The sequence below is a fragment of the Lissotriton helveticus genome, chromosome 11, assembly GCF_964261635.1.
Source record: "Lissotriton helveticus chromosome 11, aLisHel1.1, whole genome shotgun sequence".
In the NCBI taxonomy this organism is placed as follows: domain Eukaryota; kingdom Metazoa; phylum Chordata; class Amphibia; order Caudata; family Salamandridae; genus Lissotriton; species Lissotriton helveticus.
In genome coordinates, this window is record NC_136072.1 from 152,901,893 (window position 1) to 152,928,352 (window position 26,460).

The 26,460-nt window shown below is 44.3% G+C and overlaps 1 protein-coding gene across 2 annotated transcripts in view; it reads right to left on the minus strand.

Moving 5' to 3' along the window:
* PDCD10 (programmed cell death 10) overlaps nucleotides 1-26,460 on the minus strand; it is a 186,512-nt gene that overhangs the window by 121,176 nt on the left and 38,876 nt on the right. For both annotated transcript variants that reach the window (XM_078665863.1, XM_078665864.1), the window contains exon 2: nucleotides 15,360-15,563. In XM_078665863.1, coding sequence (XP_078521989.1) covers nucleotides 15,360-15,455 — 96 coding nt within the window. In that variant the 5' untranslated portion in view covers nucleotides 15,456-15,563. The remainder of the gene's footprint in view (nucleotides 1-15,359; nucleotides 15,564-26,460) is intronic.

Sequence of the window (26,460 nt, forward strand, 5' to 3'; positions counted from 1 at the left end):
GGTGCACAGTTTAGGCTGATCAGAGGATAGTGTTAAGCATGTATTGCACACACAGTCAGCAAGCAGAAAAACACTCCAAATAATCGGATACTAATTTGTAAAAGTAACAGATTTTTTATATGAACTGAGACGCCAAGCTCATCGTAATCAAGTACTATGAGATAGTGATTTTTTAAGACTTAAAAAATGCACTCTATTGTATCTTAAAAGTGGTAATGTTATACAATATGGGAAAAACATATACTGCATTGGGTCACTGGCAACTACTTACTTGGATTTAAGGTAAGTATGGGGCATGTACCAAAGCAGTACCAACTGGTCACCTCAGTCGGCTCTAGGGCGTCCGGATGCAGAGGTGCTTTTCGGCATCAGGAGCCCAGTTCAAGTCAATGGATGATGGTCCTGTTGAAAAGAGCCTGCAAGGGGGGGGGGGGGGGGGGGGGGGGGGGGGGGAAGAGTCCAGGAGAGTCCACAGGATCTTGAGAGGCGTGGGCATGAAGGGACACAGTCGGTCCACTCGAACTCTGGGTTCATATGAAGTGGGCTTTGTCCAGTGGGGTCACGTCTCTGTAGACTCTTGCGGTGCTCGGTTCCAGCAGGAAGAGGCTGCAGCCGGTGACTGGGAGACCAGTCTGAGCATACCCAAGGGTTGGCTCAGCTTTAGAGGGTCTTGGTACAACATTGACACCATCGCCTCTGGCTCAGGGGCAAGGGTGCAGGGGTGCTTTGAGTCATCGAGTCCTAGTCGGTCAGAGACTTTCTCCAAGTCTTGTTGACCTGGTGATGAGGGGGAACAGGACAGCAGGGCCACTCTCTGTGCTGGCCAGGTGGATCTTAAAGTCTCGACAGTAGGTCTTGCTTTGTATTGTTGGAGTTCAGACTGACCACCACCAACAAGCCTTGGTTGCAGATAGACCTTTCCCCTGTCGAGCTGATCCTTCGGAGAGCCTAATGGATGGCAACTCGGTGGACCAGCAGATGGTTTGCGGTGCTTGCAGACGCAGGCAAGCAACTCCTCTACTCAAAAAGACCTTTTCTGGTTCATTATGAAATTAGCTTAGTGGAACCAGGAGGCGGCGTGATGTCTCCAGATTGACAATGCGTCTCTGGAGGAACAGCTTTCAATAACGTTTTTTGCTAAACCCTCTCTAGAGCATTATATATATATATATATATATATATATATATATATATATATATATATATATATATATATATATATATATATATATATATATATATATATATATATATATATATATATATATATATCTCAAAGCTGCTTCCTTCTCGTCTTTTTCAAAAAAGAGTCAGCACTCACGGAAGATCAAAGATTTTTATTTGGATCCTCTGAGCACCAGACGCGTTTCGGCTACTGCCTTTGTCAGTGGTACACTTACACGCCATTTTTTCTTTATTTAAATACCCTTCACGTGACATGCCTCGTCATGGAGGAAAAAAGAGGACTTACATCAGTTCCATATTGCAATCATTATATACAATTCGGTCTTTTCGGCGCATTCATTACGCCCTGAATGGGCTTCTGGCATGTTATCATATTTACAATCGCCATCCAATTCTATTTACAAATTACAATTTTTTAGGATATCCACCCCCAATCTTTAGCGCTTTTCTTCACCTCTATTCTGCCCTGTATTGGCTGGTGTCTCATATGTGAAGTCATACATGGATTACGCCCTGAATGGGCTTCTCACATAGTATCTTCCTCGCCTATACAGTTTGTTCCATGATTGCCATATTACATTGTCATTATTTCGTCATATATGGACTAGTATGTTTTCTATTACTCTTTTCCCTCCAGACTCGTTTCCACACACCCAGTGTAAACCATAATCCCTTTACCAAGATTAAAACAAACAATCTTTTAACACTTTCACATTTCTGAGGATTTCTTTGGGGGGGCTGTTTTGCTGAATCACTATTTATCTTACTTTCTAGGAGTTAGTGTTAGTTCAACCCAGGTGTACTGTCATTTCCTCATGGCTATTCAGGCCCTCTGGATTCTTAGTGCCAATATCTATGATGTATCTTGATTCTAATCTTCTCAATTTCAAAAGTCTATCGCCTCCTCTCGGGTTGGCGGGCACGTGATCTAACGCAAAATACACCAGTTGCTCACTATTGCTCTCATGATGTTGTTTGTAGTGTCTCGCTACTGGGTACGTCGGGTCACAGTAATTGCCCTGCGGTGCTCTAGGATGGCGATTGTAAATAAGATGCCAGAAGCCCATTCAGGGCGTAATGAATGCGCCGAAAAGACCGAATTGTATATAATGATTGCAATATGGAACTGATGCAAGTCCTCTTTTTTCCTCCATGACGAGGTATGTCACGTGAAGGGTATTTAAATAAAGAAAAAATGACTGACAAAGGCAGTAGCCGAAACGCGTCTGGTGCTCAGAGGATCCAAATAAAAATCTTTGATCCTCCTCCCGCGAGTGCGGACTCTTTTTTGAAAAAGACGAGAAGGAAGCAGCTTTGATAATGGCGAGGTACGCCCCTCGCAAAGAAGCACCCGTGCTAGAGTGCGCGGCCAGGCGTAACAAGGCAGCAGCTATATTATATATATATATATATATATATATATATATATATATATATATATATATATATATATATATATACATATATATATATATACATATACATACATACATACAGACACACATATATATATATACAGCATTAAGGTATGTTCCAACTGTTCATACTAGTTTTCAAAATTATCTTGAATCTTCTATAACTTCACCTGAAGCTTACCCAGTTGCAACCTATTCTCTGCCAGTCAAACCTCCTTGCACTACATCGGGGTTCCAAACACTCAGCCTGCTCTACCCTCCACCAGAGGTCGATTCTTGCGGACCAGTGTGCTCTTCACCATCTCCCATAAAGATTGCGATTCAACCTCAACTCCACGAACCAGAAGGGTAACTACCAGTGGTGTCCTCTGAACCTCTAGCCGCAAGCAAAACTGAATATTCAAAACCTATATTAAATACAAAATATTAAACATTTGTAATTGTCTTTACCAAAATAACTATCTACTGTATATGTGGATATAGCCAAGGTGACCGGGAGCCCGTGAACATCAGCATTTCTTGTAGACTTGCTCCTGTTGGTCAATCAGTAGCCATGCTACCTTGAAAATTACAGAGCCTTGTGGTGGAGCTGCAGACTCCCTCCACAGAATGCCAGCAAAATAGCTAGGCTTGGTCTGTACAGTTCCATCCTTCTTATACCATTCTGCCTCAGTCAACTGGTCTACGAACAAGCAGAGCAAACAAGGAGATGATGGCCGGAGCACTGAAACTTTTCAGACACTCCTCTTCAGTCACAGATCTGAGTTGAACCCATCATCATTCTTTAGCTCACTTCACCACTCCAGTTCAGACCCAGCTATATGCAAATCAGTCTTGACCCTGTTCCTCATGGGAACAGTCCAGCCCGAACTGCCAAATCAGTCCTTTCCTGGACCGGAAACCAGCATCCTGGGACCAGTTTCGGGGTAAAACCCCACATCAGCCAGGCTAGCTTGAATACAGGGGCAAAGTGAGCGGGCCTGACCTGGGGTGGCAAGGTGATGATGGATTCAGCCCAGATCTGTGACTGGGGGTGAGTGTCTTAAAAGTTTCAGCGCTCTGTCCATCACCTCCTTGCGCTTGCCGTGCACAAGCAGAGCCTGAAGTTCACTGCAGAACGATTGAAGCACCCCATCTGAGCATCGCTCATGATGCTTAAGCTTCTCCCACGAAGGCAACACTATTAAATCCACACTACCAATCACGCACAGCAAATGGGGTAGCATATGCAAATTCTGCTCGACTGCTCTTACATTACTCCACTCCCTCCCTAAGTGCAGCAAAAGGTTTGATACAACTTTCTCTATCCCCCTTTCCTCCGAACCGAACGCACGAACCCGAAACTCTTTCCCACATAGTGTTCTTTAAAAACTCATTCAGTCTACTAACCACGGACAACAAAGTGATCAGCAGCTTACTCGTAAAGCCAGCAGGGCTTTGAATTCTCAGAGGAAAGAGTAGCTACACAAATGTTAGAAGTCCAGACACACCGCCACTAGCTGTGTTAAAAAGCACTCATCATAGACATTATTGCATTCCCAACCTAGAACGCCCCCCCTCTCCTCCCACAGATACCCCCTGTGCAGCAGAAACTAAGTGGTTCATTCCATCGCGCTTCTCTTTTTGGAAACGAAACAGGGACCACCGTGGTCCGTTTGAAGGATGTTTCGTTGGATAGTTTCTTTGTAACAAAGCCAAGAGGTGTGAGTCACAGGCCTCGGAACGTGCAGGGCAGAAAGGACGGACAGTATGTCTGCTCCCAGCCGCAGTTTGACAGCTGTTGGCAGAGCTAGCACTGGAGTTCAGCGGCTGGAATGCAGTTGAAGTTGCGCAAGAATGCAATGCAGCCGAGCACAGGGGCTTGAACGTGAGAGAGCACAGACTGAGTTCAGCACTGCGACTCCTGCGCCGCAGCAATGCACCAAGATGAAGTCTGAGGCCGACGAATGATTGAAATGGTCGTAAGTGACCCAAAACCGCAGATCAGAGCCAAGGCCCGTTCGCCCTCGGGCTACAAAGAAAGAATGCCATACCACTGTGTTAACTCGCATCGAAAACATAATAAATGCTTTAGCGCCCTTTTGTGGCCTGGGTTCATAGATAGCGCTGGTAGACATCAGAGCCTCACAGACCAGCAGAGAAGAAAAATCATACTGCAGAATCTGATTCATTGAAAATCCGTGCCCCTGCGGCGACAAATTTTAACTTCTGAAAGTTTAAAATAATCAAATATCGTCAAGCGTGTGTTGAAATCCTTAACTTTACGAACCTTTTAAATTACACCCTCCGAGTTTTGTTATCTACTGCAAGCACAGACAGTGCACTTGCAATAAAAATATGTAGCAAATAAAACAAGCTGTCGCCATAGCGCAAAGGCAGCCGCTTGTTTATATTTGCATCGTGCTTTCACTTTAACAATAGCTGCCGCCCCACACAGCACTCGCAGGGTTGGCCGGCAGATTTTGTGAAAGCGCGAAGCAAAAATAAACACGCAGCCGCCCTTGCCAAAGCTTAATGGAAAAAAAAATAGTGCTACCGACTAATGAAAGAGAAAAAGATCCAGTCCTGATGGGCGGTCACAAAAGGAGACAGGGCGGTAACAAGCAGGGACTTAGAACCATCATTATCAATCGGAAGCCAGCATTTACCATGGACTAGGACACCAGCCAATGAAAAATATGGGCGGAGGCTTCCACAACACTTCTACAACATACCCTACTACAGCATGCCTCGCAGAGCGCGCAGCACATGCGCTGCAACGCTAGGCTTGACATGTTAAACGGTGGGGAAGTTTTTCAATAAGCTTTTATTGAACCAGCGTCATTCTAGTATAAACTAGGTGTGCTGAAACAACCATTAGACAGAAACCGATATAAATGATTAGAAGCACTAAGAGTAAAAGGATGGTAGATTTTCTACCATCGTGCTAAAACAATGAATACAGGCAAGTATATAAAATACATGACAGTAGCATGCGTACTCCTATGATGTGACCCTAACTCGATGTATCTAAGTGTGCCTAGTATGTATGTAGGTGTAAAGCCAAGAATCCCTCTAGGATAAAGTCAACCCCATTACCTGAAGTGAGAGACTGTGGGACCCAGTCTTGGTCTCGAGATGGACACCCCGCAAGGAATTTCAGACCACTGCGAGCTGGTGTGTCTGCAAGCAGGAGCCTCAACGTCTCGCTTCAATGTGTCAGCATGGAAGTCTTTTTCTCCTCTGACGAAGGTATGGTGTTTATATACCCAAAGTGGTACCCTTAGGGGTTCTACTCTGCTGTATCATGTCAGACTTAGGATGACGGAAGGAATCACCCTTATGCAAAATATGGTAGTCCTGCTGAGTTTCCAAGAATCCTCATGTATAACGGATGAGGCTAGTTTTCAGGGAAAACCCCTCATCCTGTTAGCATTACCGTAACTAGGTAAAAGGTCAGACCCAAGAACAGTTACGTAGTGTAATGGTAGGGGAGAATATAGGTGAAAGGTAAGCTGACTACCTGAGCCTATATTGGGATACCTATATGAGACAAAGTTAGGGGTCAGAAACATCTGTGGTGGCAGGCTGGACAGGACCAGTCAGCCAGTACACTAGAGGACTAGTAGGGTTCAGGGGTACCTCTAAGCTATCCTCTGGGTGCATGTATTCTTAAATCCATCCCTGGAATCAGCGTGTATTTATTATTATGAGGTGTTTGATACCAAACACCAAAGGTTTCAGTGAAGCAATTATGTAGCTGGAACCCTTGCCCACCACATACCTTAAGATGGCTTCCCTGCTCACTTATATTATCCAGCAATGGAACTAGGCATTAAAGGGACATATCTGCTCATGTAGAAAGTCCTTCACATGTGGTATAATGCACCCTGGGCTCCAAGGCCTACTCTAGGGGGTGACTTAAATAAAGCCCATGCAGTGTTTTTGGCATGGCACACAGGAGTGTCATGTCAGGTTTTCAAACATGGTTTACATCATGTTACACCGTCTTCAATGGCAGTCTGTGTGGTATTTGTGTGGGTCCCTTAGGGTGGCATAAGATATGCAACGGTCTTTAGAGACCCTCTTTAGTACCCATGCTCTAGGTACCTGGGGTACAATTTACTAGGGATTTACAGGGGTACGAAGGTCCTTGGCCAATTGCAAACAATCAGACATCACTTTGTTTTAAGGTAAGAGCACTGGCGTCTGGCTAGCAGGCCTCAGTGCACTGTCAGTCGAAAATCAGCATCTGGCAGCTAAAAGGGGGACAAAAAGTGGGTAGGGCTACTGCAACAAAAGGAAAATGCTACTTACCAGTATGCACCTGTTCTTGGCATGTAGAGCTGCAGAGTTACACACTGTGCATAGATGGCCACCTAGTGTTGGGCCTGGATGCTTGCAGTTTGTTTTGATGTAGAAAAGTCTTTGGAAGTCACAGGATAGGGGACTCCTCTTTTGGATGATACTGCGCATGGGCATCGGCTCCATCCCCAGATTGTTTTTTCGCCATTAGGGAAGTGATGGAGCTGTACAAGAAGTAGTGATGTCCATGTGATTTGTTTCTAATTAAGATAATACTGGAACAGATAAAGGTAGCCGGGTGGACGTGTGCAACTCTGCAGCTCTATATGCCAAGAACAGATGCATACTGGTAAGTAGCATTTTACGTTCGAGGCATATGAGCTGCAGATTACAAACTGTGCATAGATTGTATAGCAGTACCCACACCTAGCGGCGACCACCAGTATCTGTTGCAGTTGTTTGAAACAGGGTTTTTAGTAAAAGCCTGGCCCACAGTAGCTAGTTGTTTAGTTTGCACATCTACACGATAGTGTTTTGCGAATGTTTGAGGTGTAGACCATGTAGCTGCTTTGCATATATCTAGGGGGATGTTCCCTAAGAATGCCATTAAAGCCCCTATTTTCCTTGTATAATGGGCTTTTGGAGGAATTGTTAACGTACGTTTGGCTTTGTGGTAACATATTCGAATAAATTTAACAATCCACCTAGCTATCCCCGATTTTGATATGGGGTTGCATTTACGTGGTGGTGAAAAAGACACGAAAAGTTGTTTTGTTTTACGAAAAGTTTGTGTCCTTTCGATGTAGTACAGTAATGCTCTTTTGACATCTAGGGTGTGTAGAGTTCTTTCTGCGACTGTTTGGGGCTGCGAGAAAAATATGGGCAGCTCAACAGATTGATTTAGATGGAATGGTGAAATGACTTTTGGAAGAAATTTAGGATTAGTGCGGAGAACTACTTTGTTATGATGCATTTGCAGAAAGGGTTCTTGAATGGTAAATGCTTGTAGTTCACTAACTCGTCTGAGAGAAGTAATAGCTAAGAGTAAAGCTACTTTCCAGGTTAGGAATTGCAGTTCACATTTATGTAAGGGTTCAAAGGGAGGTCCCATTAATCGTGTGAGGACAATGTTTAAGTTCCACACTGGTGAAGGTGGCGTTCTGGGAAGAATTATTCTTTTGAGTCCTTCCATGAAAGCCTTTATAGCTGGTACTCTAGATGTTGTCTATTTTGTAAGTATGCTGCAATAGCAGCGAGGTGTAGCCTGATAGATGCATAGGCTAAGTTACACTTTTGAAGGTGTAATAGATATCCTATGATGTGTTGAATAGACACGTCTAAAGGATTTTCCACTTTTCCACTTAGCAGCATAGCATGCTCTAGTAGTGGGACGCCTAACTTCTTTGAGAACGTTCATACATTCTGGAGGAAGGATGAGGTAACCAAACTATGACTTCAGGAGCCAGATCGCTAGGTTGAGCTGAGCTTGGTCCGGGTGTCTGATCTCTCCATGGTTCTGTGTTAATAGGCGTGGAGATAGGCTTCATTTTTGGTGTGGTACTACAGATAGTTGCAGCAGCGTGGTGTACCACGGTTGTCTGGCCCAAGTTGGAGTGACTAGAATGAGGGAATGCTGCTGTAGTTTGTGTATCACTAACGGAAGTAGTGGGAGAGGAGGAAAGCGTACGCAAATTGTCCTGACCAGTTCATCCATATCGCATTGCCTTTGGACAATGGGTGTGGGTATCTGGCGGCTAAGTTTGGCCATTTTGCATTTTCGTGGGCGGTGAAGAGGTCTATCTGAGGTTGTCCCCACATTTGTAAGAACGGTTGAAGAACTTGCGGATGAAGTTCCCACTCGTGGATCTGCTGTGTTTGTCGACTTAGCGGATCTGCTATGGTGTTTTGTACTCCTGGGGCGTGTTGGGCTAAGAGGAAGATCTTTAGTGGTATAGCCCATCTCCATATCGGTTGTGCTAACAAAGAGCTGCAGAGAGTGTGTCCCCCCTTGTTTGTTTATGTAGTACATGGCTGTCATTGACTGTGCGGACTAAGACAGCTTTGCCTGACACTTGATTTTGGAAAGCCTTTAAAGCTAGAAAAACAGCTAGCAACTCCAAGTGGTTGATGTGGAGTAACTTTTGTTGCGGTGTCCACCTGCCTTGCATGGTGTGATTCAGTAGGTGAGCTACCCAGCCGGAGAGCGATGCGTCCGCTGTTATGTTATGACGGTTTTTCTGAGCCAGTCGTCTAGGTATGGGAAGACATGAAGATGTTGTCTTCTTAAGTGTGCTGCTACTACTGCTAGGCATTTTGTAAAACACCCTTGGCGCTGTGGTCATTCCGAATGGGAGCACTTTGAACTGGTAGTGCTGCCAGTCTAGCACGAATCAGAGATATTTTCTGTGCGCTGAGGTGATGGGAATATGGAAATAGGCGTCCTTGAGATCTAGAGTGACAAGGAAGTCGTTTTGTAACAGGAGTGGAAGGACTTGGAGTGTGACCATATGAAAATGGTCCGACTGTATGTAAATGTTTAGAGGTCTGAGGTCTAGGATAGGTCTTGGAGATCCATCCTTCTTTGGGATTAGGAAATAGAGGGAGTATACTCTTTTGTTTTCCTGATGCTTTGGGACTATTTCTATTGGATTCTATTGCCTTTATTGTCACCCTGTAACCACCCCTTTGGTAGCCCTTACTATAGGTGGATTGTGTCGGGGCTTTGTACGAGGTAGAAGGTGTGTCTGAAGAGTATCTCCTGGTGGCGCCTCGGTAAGACGAGCGGCAAAATTAACGTCTGGGAGCCTGCGACTGCAGGGCTCCCATAGATTTGGCTGTATCTGTATCCTTTTTCATTTTTTCAAGTGATACATCTACATTGGGTCCGAATAAGTGTTGCTCATCCAAGGGCTGATTAAGTATAGCACTTTGGACTTCAGGTTTGAACCCTGATTTGCGTAGCCAGGCAGGTCTACGCGTTAAGACACTGGTGTTAACTGCTCTGGAGACAGTGTCTGCTGCATCAAGTGCACACCTAACAGAGGTGTTTGTAATATTTTTTCCTTCTTGGATGAGCTCGTTTGCTCCATCTTTGTACTTATCAGGAAGGTGTCGCATTAATGATTCTAATTCGTCATAATGTGCCCTTTCATATCTGGTCAATAATGCTTGTGTATTGGCAATACACCACATGTTTGCTGCTTGAGATGCAGTTCTTTTCCCTGATGCGTCAAGTAGCTTAGACTCTGGTGGGGGAGCTTCACCTGATGTTTGTGAGTTTGCTTTCTTGCATGCGTTGGAAACTACAAGTGAGTCTAGTGGTACTGGGCCTTTAATATATGCTGGGTCTGAAGGGGCAGCTTTATATTTCTTCTCTATTCGAGGGTTAATGACCCGAGTTCTGACTGGGTCCTTGAAGACTTCAGGAGCATGCTTAATGACTCCTTTAAGCATTGGTAAAATGGATGAATACCTTTGTGCATTATCAAAGGTATCCATTAGGAAGTCTTCATCAACAGGGTCTGTATGCATGTCTACCCCATGATATTGCGCAGCTCTGTGTATCAACTGATTGAAACCCATAGTGTCTTCTGGTGGGTAAGGCCTTAAGGGGTATATGTCATCTTGAGTGACATTTGGGACGTCCGGGGTGTTCTAATCATCCCACGGGTCAGGTGAGCCTGGAGGAATAGATGGATCATCTACTTTACCCCCTATATCATCAGAGCCATCATCCCTGTTGTCATCATCTGGTATGCTAGAGGACGTAGGGGAGTGTTGTGGTAGGGGAGCAGGTGGTGATGGCATAGGTGAAGGAGAAGGGGAAGAAAGTCTTAAAGGAGAGGTAGCCATGTCCTTTTTCTTTGCATGAGGAGCTGGCGCTGGTGTATCCAATGGTCGCTTTTTTGAAGCTAAAGTTAGTTGACCAGTGATTGGATCTTTAACCAGAGTCTTTTGTGCAGGGTCTGGATGAAATAAGTCCTCTGCAGGAGGCTGATCTTTAGGTGCGGAGGGGGTTTCGGCATCGAAGGGGTTTCTTGGCAATGTCTTTAACCGGAGAAGCAGTCTTTTTCAGTTCCGATTTTTTTCTTATTTTTTCGGCTCCGATGATTTTTTATTATTTTTTCGGCTCCGATAATTTTTGAAAAAATGTTTCGGCTCCGATGATTTTTTTGAAAAAATTTCGGCTTTGATGATTTTTTCGGCTCCGATGATTTTTTCTGCTCCGTTATATTTTTGGGATCCGATGGTTTTTTCAGTTCCTGTGGTCTTTTTGAATCCGAAGCTAGTTTGCTTGGCTCCGATCTGGGTTTAGGTGCCGAAGGAGTCACGGTATGCTTCAGCGCCGATGGTGTGGATGCCGGTGTCGTTGTCTTTTTCGGTGCCGGTAGGTGTGCGCCGGCACCGCGGGAAGGTCGACCCGAGCCAGAGTCGCCGGAAGGCTTAGCTAGCTTCTTAGCCGGGCAAGAAGGTGGGTCAGTAGAAGCAGTGTGTCGGTGTGCACCCGAGCCAGAGGGTGAGGGTGTGACCGGGGCCTTCTTTGGGTGTGTCGAGGAAGGGTCGGGGTCGACGGTCTTACTTACGACCTGCTGTGCTGGAGTGATGTCCTCTACTTCGAAATCTTCTGCCTCGGAGTTGCTGTTGACGCCATGTTGTTCTGGGACGTCGACACCTTCTTCAAAGATATCGTCTGGAATCGGAGTTGAAGATCCAGCCATTGCTCTCCTAGCTCTTTGGTCCCGGATAGTCTTTTTGGAGCGGAAAGAGGCACAAGCTGAACAGTCTCTGGCCTCGTGCTCCGGGGAGAGGCAAAGGTTACACACTTCATGAAGGTCAGTGTGGGGAAATTTAGACCCACATTGCGGCCACTTTTTAAATGACGTCCTTTCCATGAGCTGAAGTCGAGGCCTAGTTAGACCCGAAGGCCGTCGACTATGACCGGAATCGAAATCTTCGGTGTTGAGAGTAGCGTCGACTGGAAAAACATTCTAAACTAATTTCTGTAAGTTGGTGAGGATTGCGCGCCGAAGGAAATCGGTTCCAACACGGAGAGCTGGAAACACATCCGAGCCCGGTGGCGGAAAAAAAACAATCTGGGGATGGAGCCGATGCCCATGCGCAGTATCCTTCAAAGGAGGAGTCACCTATCCTGTGACTTCCAAAGACTTTTCTACAACAAAACAAACTGCAAACATCCGGGCCCAACACTAGGAGGCCATCTATGCACAGTGTGTAATCTGCAGCTCATATGCCTCGAACATACTGTTTCCTACACCCCGGACCACTGACTGAGCTGTGATCACCGCCTTCACATTCATGAACACTTGCAGGGCGGTGCGGGCGGGAACCAGTGAGGCCAAAAGGGAGCACAGCAAATTGAAAATGCTTCTGGCCCACTGTGAACCACGCACAGACCTTGTGTGAATGCAGGACGGGGATGGGGAAATAGGAGTCCTCAGATCCCATTACCACCATCTGGTGTCCACAGTCTAGGGCAGAGAGGACCTCGGCTAGCATGAGCATCTTTAATTTGTCCTTCTGCAGGAAGGCGTTGAGAAGGCAAAGATCAAAAAAAGGAAAAAGGCTGATGTTCTTCATCACAAGGAAGTAGCAAGAGTAACACCTAGTTCCCACTTCTGAGGCCAGAACCCACGATATGGCTGCTCTGGCCAAAATGGCCTCTCTAAAGGCCTCCACTTACTGCAATGTCGCAGCTGGACATAGACCCGCTCTGATGTGGCTCAGAAGTGAGACCAGGAGGCATGTTAATGCCCTTGTGCCCTCTATACAGTTCGAAAGCTGTGAGATGGGGTCATTTTCTGGTTAGATTGCATGTGTTTGCTATAGTTACACTAAGACTACCTGAGATAACAATCTGCGGAAGGACAGTCTTCTGCAGCGAGCATGGAACCTTCCTTTTGACTTAAACCAGTTGCAGCATGGAGTCTTCTTGTGTTTCGTGACACCGAGTTTTGACTCATTGTCCCATATGTTCTTCGGATTAATCTTGGCGTAGCCAGTACAGTCCCTGGAGTCTTGCTCTGACCCTAGGCACCAGACAACCTTTGAAAGAGTCCGTCACAGACATGAGTTTGTGACAGTCCCTGCACAGCTTGAACAATGTGGTTTTTAGGAAGGGGGTGGGGTGACATTTCCCTTCCATAAAGTTGAAGAATTGTGTTAAGATGCATGTCAAAAGAGTAAGGAAAAAATCTGAACTTGCATCTGAAGAAACAGAAATAAAGGAACAGACCTCACTTCCTATCACTTAGATGCGGTTCCGCTCGTCACTTCCAGAGTGGAACAACGTTGGTGTGGAGCCACACAACAACGCCTAGTAGCAGGCAGGGGAACTGCTCTAAAAGTTTCTGGATCAAGTCGGACACCTGGGAAATAGCACAAGGTGAAGAATCTGTGGTTAGAGTTCTACATCGGAATAATCATTCAATCTAATGAATACACCCCTACGAGAAATATATTATTACCCTTAGAAAACCATGAGATGGCAAAGGTAACATGGAAACCATGAAAGGGGGCTAAGATGAATTCTATTCAGAGTACTGAAAAAATTAAAGTACCATAGCAAAACTAGATAAACCAGACAATTCCACTAACTAAGAAAATTCAGAAGACTCTACTAATACAGACTAAGATGAACAACTACAGAAGACATTTCACGATCCCTTCAGCACCAGTACGATCACCCACCGAACACAAAATATAGCAATCCAACGGTGCAGTACACGGGCAAGGAAGACAAAAACAAACTGGCTGTACTTCTACAGCATATGCTGTTAGGCAGAGGGTCAGAGGACCAACATGGCCACTGCTTACACCTTGAAGTGACAACCCATTCTCTACTACATATCAGATACAGTTCTGCCTTGAGACCCACACCTCTATGGACCCCATCTACAAGCAACACCCTACACCCGTTCACATTGCACTATTGCACTATTAACTGGATTAATGCATGCAACGTGGCATTCCCCAGGAAGCTTCCTTGATAAATTCACCAAAGTGCTAAGGGACCAACTGGTTGGTGATCATGCAATATATTAAAGTCATGTTAAATTGGATTTTTTATAAAATTGTTGTGCAAACAAGTGTTTTACAACTTAGTCCAGTCTTAAAATTCAAAGTCTCAAGTTGTAAAACCTATTTTTAGACAAAGTGAAAATGTTAGGCTTGGATAATATGCAATATAAGCGTTCATATAAAATGAGAAAGTCAGCTACATTAAAGACTAATGCACCACACTGTTGTAACAGTTTCAGTAAATTCAATCGAGCATAAAATCTGCAGCATGAGGAATCTAATAATCTAAGTCCATGTCACTGTAGTTTGGCATCTGATATCGGGTCAAATTACTGAAGGAGACTTATTCTCCACCACTAGCTGTCTGGTGAGTTTGCCTTGATTTTCAACTTCCTGGTAGAACATTCTCCATGCTCTGCTTTCAACTATACACAAACTTTAAAACAGGTATACAACTTTGAGTAACATGTTGAACACCCTCGCCTTCAAAAAGCCATTAGTGAAGAATCCTTAAGAAAGTTAATAGCTAAATCACAAATAAAAAAAACTTTTCCTAATAAAATCATTTGGAAAAAAAAGACAAAAAGAAAGATCTAGATGAATACTGATTTTCCACACAAACATATACAGAAGTCTATATTCCATTATAGACACATAATTATCTGGAACACGTGGGCCAATTACCGTCTCCTTTGATCATGTAAACATCAAATAACGGGGTCAGAAAAGACAGAGGAGCATGGCTTGAGAAATGTTTCAACGTTTGCAACCCTCCTTCATGTCAGCCAAACATCTGGGCAGGAAGGTCATCACTTTATGGTTGACATCAGTCTAATGCCAGATCTAGAAGAAAAGTTGTCCTTCAACCCGGTCTGGCTTCAATCACGTGCTTACCTCCAGCTAGTGGAAGCAAAACCTTTTTATTCATATCATCCACTACCCGGTCAATCGGCTCAGGTCAAAGACAACAGGTTGAGAGTAACATCAGATTCAAACAGAACTCACCATCCTACTGAGAAAGTCTTTCAAATCTTAAAAAGTGATTCTGCCTGCACTGGCCTAATCATTTCAGCGTTGGTCATTTGTTACTCACTGATAAATTGAACGTGAATTAGCGATTGGTGTTGAAAAATCAGTCTGCCTGTAAACAAAAAGCTAGCAGTTTTCCCTAAAAAATGAACGCTATTCTTGTGGGCATATAGGCATTTAGTTCTCACAAATTAAAGAAAGAGAAAATTACATCTTGTGAAGTTCTTCTACACGGAGATGTGCATTCACTGAACAATGGTACAGTCTTTCAAAACACCTGTGGTACTCCACAAACCCTTTGCCATTCTTTCAAATTAATTGGTACATAGTGCTATAATCCTCCGGTCTCTTCTTTCACCCTGTCACTCTTGTAACAAGAACATCTCCCGAGAAATAAGTACTACTTGCCTCATTAAACACTGGATACATAACAGCATACAAAGGCATGGAAACCATAGAAGTGGTCTCTGCTTCATTCTTCATCTCTTCCATTGTCATCCTCATTCAAAGACCCTTGTAGTGCTGGAAAACAAGGCTAGAAAAGCAAAGGAGTCTTCATTCAGAGCCGTGGGTCGTATTTTCCACCTTCAACAAGAACCCTTCAATTTGCCCCTGTAATTAACAAAAATTATAATTTAGGGAAAACTGAAAGCATGAACATGCATCACTAAGAAAAGTTAAATACGTACAAATTTAGGGTTTCAATTTCTGTTATTGTGAATTCTGATAGGATTTTGACGGTGTCATAATTTATAATCTGCAGTTATCAAGAGTTCTGTACCATAAAACATAATGGCAACGGTGTTCTTCTAGTGCTTAGTCATTTTACTTTTATTTATGGTTTCTTTGTAACACCGACAGTGCATCTGTAATGAAGTACATGTTTGAACAATGTTGGCTCTAAACTGCACAAATTACACCTATGATAAAACTGAAAATATTGCATTGGTCCCGGAGGCCCTTGCTGCAGAGTCTCCAGATACAACTGCCCAGGGCGCCACAGCAGACTACAGCTAGGTTATCTGGATGGTACTGCAGCGGTCTATGCTACTCACATTATTCTCATATGTTTTATCTAGGGTTATTAAGAGCAAGCCTAGAAATCAGAAATTAAGCTCTGTACAGAACAAAAAACAGCAATATACATAAAAGTAAATGGGTAAGGTGTGCATTGGAGGTCTTCAAAATGGAGGTGGGAGCGGAATTCATCTCTTGGAGGGGGCAGGATGATTTGCAGGTACTAGTCAAGAGGAGATTCATGCTGAAAGCAGTGCTGTCTTTTAATAAAAATAAAAAAAATTAAAAGAAGAATGGCAGTAGCCACTCTGTAATGAGCTATCAGCAATATATTTGTCACTCCTGCCCTGGCTGGGACTAGGTGTCAAATGTCGAGGGGTTTTAAATAAACCACAAAGTCCCTTCCCCGTTTCTGAAAAAAGGATCACAATGTGGCTACGTCTACATCCGAGGATGCTTGTTTCCAGTACAGGGAGGACCAGGCCTGGCAGTTCAGGCTGGACTGTTCCCATTGAGCACAGGGTCAAGACTGATTGGCATATGGCTGCGTTCAAACTGGAATGGCATGGTGATCAAAACAAGCATTTGCAATGCAATAGGTCGCGCATTTACGCGAGTTTGAGCTACTGACATCGCAAATAGCAATGCCTTTTATTTTTGTTTTTAAAACATAAATAAAAGGCATTGTCATTTACAATGCCAATAGCTTAAACTTGTGTACATGTGAGACCTATTGCATTGCAAATGTTTGATATTCTTGTCTTCCTTTTCTTTTTTTTATTACAGTATATAATTATATTCATGGGTACTTAAGATTGTTCAGCCGATATTAACCCCTCCGACGCTCATGACGAGCTCAGCTCGTCATGAGCCACAGTTCTCGTGTGCTCATGACAAGCTGAGCTCGTCATGACCGTTAGAACGCTGAGGTACACGGCTAATTCCCCTGCTGTGCTGGGCGTTCCAAGGAACGGGCGTGGTCATGACGAGCTCATCTCGTCATGAGCCCACGAGAAACGTGGCTCATGACGAGCTGAGCTCGACGACCACCGGGACGCTGTGCGCGCCCCCCCTTCCCCCAGCACAGCGGGGGAATCTGCCCCGCAGCCAAGGGGTTAAAAAGTTAACTGTTAGATAGTTCACTAGCTAGCAAACTATAACATTTGTGTACCTGTTTTCCGATGCTCTTTTTTGTATGGTCTTGTTTATATATGATCAAAATCAATAAAATATTTGAACACAAAAAGAACACAACAAAAGGAACAAATAAACAAAGTGAGGGAGTACAATAACCACATTCACGATATGGAATAGGAAACAAACGAAGCTCGCTTTTCCTGGCTGCCTTACTATATTTCATATAAAGGTTACTGAGGTCTGAGCACAACTGATCGTGTCAATCAAAGGGCTTGAATTTTCAGTTTAAATCCCCTAATCTGATATCTAGTTCAAAATAATAATTATAGCTGGGCCAAGAGGCATTTTGCTATTTTTTGCTGTTCTGAAAAATTCACCTGATCCTCAGCAGAAAGCTCAAAATGCACCATTTGCAACACCTCCTTAAGTCAGGACGTGCAGGAAGCCACTCAAAGTGTCTCCTCTCGTGTACGCAGAAGCCCGGTGTGTTCTCTATGCGTGTACCTGGTGATAGTGGTTCACAAAGTGCTGGCGCAGCAAACCTTAAAAAATGTGAAAATCCCATTGCGGCCCTCCGTGCTCTAGCAGAAACGATGACAATGTGAAATTAAATATTGAGACTGCAGAGTCCTCCTCACACTTCGTCGTCTTTCTTAACGCAATATTATCCAGACTCTGGCCCCAGGTGCTGCCATCTATTTGATATTTGTGAATTTGTATAGCTCCCGAATCACCCCGACAGGGGTATCTCCGTGCTGGGGCAGTGTGCTTAAGCCAGAACGAACACACCTCAGAAGAGATCGGTTTTTAGCAGCTTCCTGAATTGTAGGAGGTGCAGGCATTCGTGTAATCGGCAGGGAAGTTTGTTCAAGAGAGTGGGGGTTAGTAAACGCACTGCCACCCATGCAAGCTTTTTTAATTCTTGGGGTGCAGAGAAGTAACTTGGATCCGGACCGAAGAGGCCTAGAGGGAGTGTACCTTGACAGTTTGTCGGACAAGTAAGGGGGTCCCAGCCCATTAAGAGCTTTGAAGACGGTGCAACAGATCTTGAAATTCACTTGTTTTCTCACTGGAAGCCAGTGGAGTTTGTCTAGTAGCGGGATCGAGGCTGTTCTGGGAGGGGCATTTGCTACTAATCCGGCCGCGGTGTTCTGGACTACTTGCAATTTGTCCAGGGAGGACTCATTAACATATCTATAGCCTATGAGTGTGCACCAAAAGGGTCTGGTTTTACAGATTTACTATTTCACTGTGTTAGTCTGGAGTCTACATGTATAGTGAATATTTGTGTTCTACTGACAGGTGATTGCTATGGATGCATACACAAAGGCCAGGACAGCGCGACGGGCAGGATTCATCGGTGTGGCCATTATTCGAGTATCCTCCTTGGTAACAGGTGATATTTTGAGGGAGACTGGACAGACAGCTGCCGGAGGGATGTAGACATTCTGCCCCCACCTACTCTGCCTGCACCTGCTTCAAACCGCAAATTAGCGCTTGGTCACATTTCCTGCATCAGGAAATTGGAGAGAGGAAAACAAGAAGGCAGGATGGGCACGATGCCTACTACACCTCCCCAGCTGCACAACCCCGCCATGCCCAAGGGTCCCACCTGGCCTGCAGAAGAAGGGAATAAAGATACGCACTCTTCCCTCCCGGCCCTTGCCTCCGCATGGCAGCCATTATCCTGCTATCTCCTGATTGTCATGCCCTCCCATTAAAACAGCCCTCTCTCTGAAGCTTACAGTGACCGGGCTAGCCTGCCTCTCCGAGCAGTTATTGCCTCAAATAAAGAACTGGCAGAAATGCTCCATGAAAGAGGAATTACTTCCTCTGAGCTTCTTCTACCGGAGGACAAACTATTACGAAAATTTGCTCACACAATTTTTTTTATCCCATTAATAAACCAGAAGCACAAGTCCCAGATGCAAAAAAAACAAAAAACTCAGGAGTATATTCCTTGGCCGAAGGAGGACTGCGGGTAGAGTGGGTGGAAGGAAAAAACAAGCGTGGTGCGCATGTACTGAAAGCAATGAGAGGTATGCAGCTGGCACCCGGCCACGCTGCTGCTCGCTCCAGAGCTCTCTAGGTCAGGGGAGAGAGAAGGCCGGACATGCACTCGCCTTTTGCCAATTGCGTGCTTTCTTAGACAGACGCACGCAAAGGCCAATAACCTGTGAGTAACAACAAATTAAGCACACGAGCAAGGGTGTGCTCCTAGTTGAAAGTCCTTGCTAGAAGCCTCGCCAAGCAGGAGAGACCTAAAAACAATGGATTCAGGCCCAGATCACTGTACTGGGGTTAACGTATGACATAGTTCTGCATTCTGCATTGTTGTTTTTGCATTTGTCACCCTGAGTGGGACGGGTATGCCCAGACGTGGATCCCAGGCTCTCCATGTCACTGGAGTCAAGCTATCCTGGCTGATGAGGAGTGAAACCCTGAAACCGGTCCTAGGATGCTTGTTTCCAGTCCAAAGAGGACCTGGCCTGGCAGTTCAGGCTGGGCTGTTCCCATTGGGCACAGGGCCAAGACTGATCTGATTATGGATGGGTTCATTCTGGAATGGCATGGTGAGCAAGAATACGATGAATTTGGGCCCAGATCACTGTACTGGGGTGAATGTATGACATAGTTCTGCTCTCTGTTCATCCATTGTTCTTTTTGCATACTACTACACTTCAGCAACAGCAGGCTTTATTCGATTGCATTTTTTTAAATGGATAAATTAACATAATTGCAGTGTAAGTTGTAATACATGTTTAGCGCTGCCAACTCTATAGAATAATTTTACAAAATATCATAAATTCTTGGCAGGCACAGCATAATTATTTTTTTACATCGGGGTGCTGTATTAACATTTTCAAAGACCTCTTGTTGAAAGTCACAAGAGGAAGATCATGCAGTCTCAGTGTTCTAAATTGCTCTTCATAGTTGGTGAGTTGTCGGACCTAGAAAGCAACTATAAAGTAGGAGACTTAGATATCAGACTTTGCTAAAACAGCAGCTTCAACAGCACAGAATCAACTGTCCGTAATTGATGCAAGCAAGTTGATTTCAACTGTCTAGGTTGCAAATCTGTGAGTCACAAACACGGTCTCAAACACCAACAAGCATTGGCATAGCCAATAGGTCTTGCATTTGGGACCTTACAAGTGTTTAGCCATGCAACAGTTGGTGTTGTTGCACCAAGGATATTCTGCTGCATAACTAAATACTTATAGGGTCCAAAAAGCGAGACCTATTGGCTATGCCAATGTTTGTTTGTTTTTTGTTGCCGTTTTGTTTAAGTTGCCAGATCTACAATAGCTGGACATGGTTTTTGTTAACAGTTCTTTGCATCAAATGAACTTGTTTTCATTGCTCTGAATGTTGTTTCCATTCTGGTTGTAGGAAGCAGTCCTTTCTGTGGGTGTGGGGGCAGCCTATCTGTGCACATGAGCCAAACTTTGCAAATAAGAAAAAGCCTGGTGCAGGCGCAATTTACAAGTGTGGAGTGAGTGAGCCCCAGGCAGCAGGACTCACTCACACAGGAGTTCAGTCACTGCACCTGCAGACTCAGCATGGTTTAAGGAGACTCAGCATGGTTTAAGGAGACTCAACATGGATTAAGGAAACTCGACCCACTCCCTCCCAGGCATCGAACACATATTTACCAAGAAACTCTGAGAAGAGCCTGCCTGCTGCACTGACGACTGGTGGTGTGTACCTGGTGAAAGCGTGCACGGACAGCTGGTGAGGTGTGTGCCTGGTGAAAGCGTGCACTGACGGCTGGTGGTGTGTGTGCGCCTGGTGGAAGCATGCACGGACTGCTGGTGGTGTGTGTGCCCGGTGGAAGCGTGCACTGACGGCTGGTGGTGTGTGTGTGCCCGGTGGAAGCGTGCACTGACGGCTGGTGGTGCATGCGCCCAGTGGAAGCGTGCACGGACGGCTGGTGGTGGGTGCGCCCAGTGGAAGCGTGCACTGACAGCTGGTGGTGGGTGCGCCCAGTGGAAGCGTGCACTGACAGCTGGTGGCGTGTGCGCCCGGTGGAAGCGTGCACTGACAGCTGGTGGCGTGTGCGCCCGGTGGAAGCGTGCACTGACAGCTGGTGGTGTGTGCGCCCGGTGGAAGCGTGCACTGACGGCTGGTGGTGTGTGCGCCCGGTGGAAGCATGTACCGACGGCTGGTAGTGTGTGTGGCGGCTGGTAGTGTGTGGCGGCTGGTAGTGTGTGGCATCTGGTGAAAGTGTGCCTGGACGGCAGGTGGTGTGTGCGCCCGGTGGAAGCTTGCACTGACAACTGATGGTGTGTGTGCCTGGTGGAATCAGGAGCATTCACAGTGATAGAAGACACAAATGAAACTGACGAAGAGGAGGGGGAGAAGGGAGGGGGAGTGCCAGCAGAGGAGCATGATTCACAGCTAGAAGACACAAATGAAGCTGACCAGGAGGGAGGGGGGGGGGGGGGAGGGGGGGGGTAGTGCAAGCACACAAGGCAGCTGTGCACGTGCACAAGCTCGTGAACGCAAGCTGTAGGCCAGCAAAAGCCTCTGGTGGCACTTTTAAAAGCCACTTACTAAATGTCTCGAAGAGACAGCGCATGCGCTATCTCAGGCGAGACCTAAAAACATCCTGGACAGTTCTGTCAGTATTCAAGGTTCACTAATCCAGGACTACAGATAGATGTTTACTGTACTGTCCGGTCACATTTGTCACAATGGGCAATTTATAATTCTATAACATATTTTAAGAGGAATATTTATGTGCACAGATTAATATTTTGTTTCCTTTTTCAAAATAATCTCTCCTCAGTGTCCACTAATGTAGTCTTTCCAACACATTCTTGAAGCCACCCCTCACCACCAAGACCATTGCTTCAGCATTTGACTCACTCTACTTCCTCTTCCCAGAGCCTGTGAGTACTTTCTAGTGTAGTTCCTCTCTTGTACTGTGGGAGTGTGTCCACAAGTCGATCGCAGTCACCTAGCAGTTTTGTATCTCCATGTAGGCTTTTCATTCTGCAGATTGGCTCAGGGTGTTATATGAGCACTTGAGCTCCACCAGTATTGCAAAACATGCTCCCAGCTCTCTATTATGTGGTGGTTGCTTATGGCTGGATGCCCTGGCCTTAGTGGTAGAGTCTCGATATTTAATGCGGCAGCACCCATTTAGCCAACCTGTGCAGGGACCTAGTAAGAAGAGGATGAGTGCTGACATGCATGTGAACTATGTGGCAACTGTGCTTGTACTGCTCAAGTGAATTAATGCAAATGAACAAACTGTAGGAAAGGGCTTACCATCAGGCAACTTTATTTGTGGAGAGGGTGTGTGCAGGTTCTCTGGATAACATTTAAGATACAACTACTGGCGAGTTAGCAAGGATGTCAAATGAGAAAATGGGGAGGTCACTTGTTCTTTTCAGCTAGTAAGCAACCGCGTTTACTAACCTTACTTCCATCTCAAAGATGCATAACCTATTCACAATTCCTTTATTTAGAATAATTACTAAATAGTCCACTCAACTTCAGGTACAGAACAACTTCTCTAACTTGCTCCATTTCCCTGGTCACGTATTCCACTCAAACAAGTCTATCACGGAACAACTTCGCTTCCACAGATTTTGAGTTGTGGATGATCTGTGGGAACAGGAGACTGAAGCCCAACTTTCTAGCCAATTGCTACTGGGTGCACAATACCACAAAGAGGATATCAAATCAAAATAAAAACTAGGAAAAGGAACCCAGGAATTGGAAACTGAATCGGCAGCAATTGGGCAATCTAAGTTACAAAGACTCTTAATATCATCTCCAGTGTAATAAGTGTCGCATGGCTGTCAGAAGAGAGATCGTTGTGAGACCTCTACTCTGACTGGATGCGAGGCCAATGCAGGTCGGACACAGATCATGGACCAAAAACAGAATTGACTCTGGAGAAAAGCTTGGACTTCGAGAAATATTACATTTACAGTCTGTAAATTAAATATAGCTTCAAAGAACCATGCCAATATTAAGCCCTATATATAACACATTTGAGGCCTGTGACAAGTTGCATTTATAATTGCTCTCTTTTCTCTTTCCTTTCTAGCACTCAGCTAGTTTGTATCTTTCATTACTGTGGAGTAACAAGTGAATCTTGTAGCTGATGCTCTTGAGGTATAAGCTTCTAACTTAACTTTTACGAGTTGCATGGTTACTTCAGTTTCTCTTTCTATACACATACCTAAATAGAACCCAACAAGTCTAGAATTAGAAATTTGAACCTGAATTTCTTCTGACAGAACATAAGGTGTCCTCAACATGCCTGGGACTCCCTCGGACGCCCTACACAAGATGGGTGTATACTAACTACTCTTTTTACTATTCCCTCTTATTTACGGTTTTTCATCCCACCCACCTCTGGTTAAATAATTTACACACTTAACTTAAATGCATGAGTCATTTTGAAGGACTTATGAAACAATATTTTATCTAAGAAATTGTCTACTTGGAAAACATAGCACTTTATCACCGTCCACATTTACCAAGAGGAAAACCCCAAGCAAAAAGATGACATGTTCTTTTCCTCATAGTTATGGATTAAAAGGAAGACAATTGTGACCACAATAAAGAAGAAATAAATTTAAATCATTCCAACAACAACTTAATCATGGCAGAATTACACAAATTGAAAACAGCCTGGATTTTTGAACTAATATTTCTGAAAGCAGATTAGGAAAGAGGTTGCTATTCTAAAATGCAAGTCCCGCAATTCTTCACTCTTCACACGCTGCCTGACCAGCTTGGCTGCAATGCCTACACCCTCTTTAATATATGTAACATATATAATCAGTCTTACCAAACCTTAAATACATACGTACCAAATAACCACATGATTTGTTTGATTCAAACAGAAAAAACTCAATCCAGCCTCTGAATGAGGCTCTGGAAGTGAAAATGTTCATTGCGGAGATCTAAGAAAATATTTTGCGATCTGCTAACCTACAACAATCTGACAGGAGACAAAACCAACCTAAAAATACAGCTGTGTTTCATATCCTTTTCCAATTTCTTCTGAAACAGAAACAAGACAAACAATGATCCCATAACCCTCCAGATCTCACTATAATGCATTATTCTTCGGAGAACAGCTAAAAAAACACCACTCACGAATACTTCAAGTGTCCGAGGCACAGTGAAATCTGAAATATGTTGGTTCTGTACAAAAAAACAAGACAAAAATGACGATGGGAAGAAAATATTTGAGACTCCTAACTTCAATGTATGCAGAAATCTAATCAAAACCTAAAATGGCTACCAGCACTAGAATTTGAATTTAGAATAGATATGCGGTGGCAGTAAACATCTATTTGAACTATGTCAAGGAGATGCAGAAACAGCAGGAAAACAACTAAAAAGATTTTTTTTTTTTTACAATTAATAAACATCAAGACAAGAGATAAAGGCCATATAGCCACCAAGAATAAATACTTTATCATTATATGTGTTATGTACATACCGCACCTAAAACTGTCCAGTGTGGCAACACCTCTAGTATGGATGCAGATCGCAAAGGTAAAATTAATACAGCAATATCACTCAAAACCAGAGAAACCCCCATGTCAGCTGGGTAACGTTCCTGCTGAAATCTCTACAGTACACTCCACTAAAACATCACTAGAGGTGTTAATGTTGTTCTGAACGCATCCACAAATAATGAAGACAAAAGCTCATTTACAGAAGAAATGATCACACACAAAGATAAAATACAAAGAATGACAGACCCACATCACTAATCAATAAGGTCAGAAAGATTAATCACAGAAATACTTGTTGAAATATAAAATCCGATGATCCTTCTCGATTTTGGATTTAGCTATGCATCATCCATTTTACCTCTGCCCTCCTTTCCAGCCCTGGCTCTATCCTTGACACCTCACCTGCACAAACATATGTACATAATCTAGATTGGGGTATTGCAAGCTGTGTATACATGCAGAGTAAGCACAAAAGAATAGCTGGCATCTGCTCAGAGTTTCCAGACAATAGTTAAGTCATGAATAAAGTTTACACAGATAAGATAACTTGTTGTGCTTGTGGACGAGGTCCCCGCTCAGGAGTTTTAATAAATGATCTGGCCTTTACTTCACTCCAGTGTCGATTCTCCTTACTTGTTTGAACCCGTGGACCAAGGGTGACCTTGCACCAGTGTGTCTGGCAGAAGGCACACTTCCCAAATGTGTGCTCAAACGTGAGGCCCATCAAAAGCCTGCAGTTGGACCGGGTTCAGGAGATAGTGTCGGTGAGAAGAACTTCACTAAGGAGCGCACCACCTGAGGAGACTAGTTCTCGTGGCCAAGGTGATTCTTTCGGCTTCCCAACTCTGATCTACCCAGCGCCTGCTGACCTTGAGTGGGGCTTTTGGACGGCTATTTGGAATTGATAATTTGATCACAGAGGATCGACAGGTGGGAGGAGTTGAAGACTACGAATAGGTAGGATTGTATTGAACCGGTTCTTGTTTGTTTGGTAGGTATTTGTTTGATTAACATTTGCAAATGTTATACCACAGGTAGTGTGAGAGACTTCTTTCGCAATTTCTGTCGGAAGAGTTATTATTTATATATTATAACCATGACTGTGTTTAGTAAACTATGGAGATTTTGTTATTGCTGCTGCGATAAGCAGCGCATTTTGGAAGAGAGTCAGCCGGCACACCCAGAAGGTAAACCATATTTTTAAATGTATGCTAAACATGGTATTTGTCCCATCATGTATAGTGCATTGTGGAACAAATATACAAAAGGGGATCCCCTATTTTAGTGGCCATTAGAGGAGACGATGGACCCTCATAAACTTGAGTACTTCGAGAAAGAATTGTTAGTTAGGAAAGTTAAACCAGCTATGTTTTCAGTTTGCGTATGTGGAGGAAGAAAGTGAAGGAGCAGCAGCTCAAGGCAGAGAAAGTGACAAGGAAACATGAAAGGAAGACAGTTTATCAAAGGTTTGAGTTAAAGGATAAAGAAGTTCAGGAAAATATAGAATATTTAGATCGAGAACATACATTGACAACATCTAAAGAATATATGTCGTTAGGACAACAACAATGGCTCAGGTCCACCATGATGATTTACACATTTGGCGTGGCACACAACTTTGGCACGCTGTGGAAGGAACGAGGGTTCCTAACTTCGCATGGTGCCAAAATTCAACATGGTGAACTGGTAAATAGCCTCCTCACCGCCCTGATATTGCCAAAGAGCCTGGCCATTATGAAGTGTAGAGCCCACAAGAAAGTAAACCTGAACAAGTAACCACCCTCACTCAGGCTGGAGTTATGGACTCAAACACACAAATGGCGGTCCGGAAAGTCGTGGAGGAGGTCCTTAGCTCGCGGCTG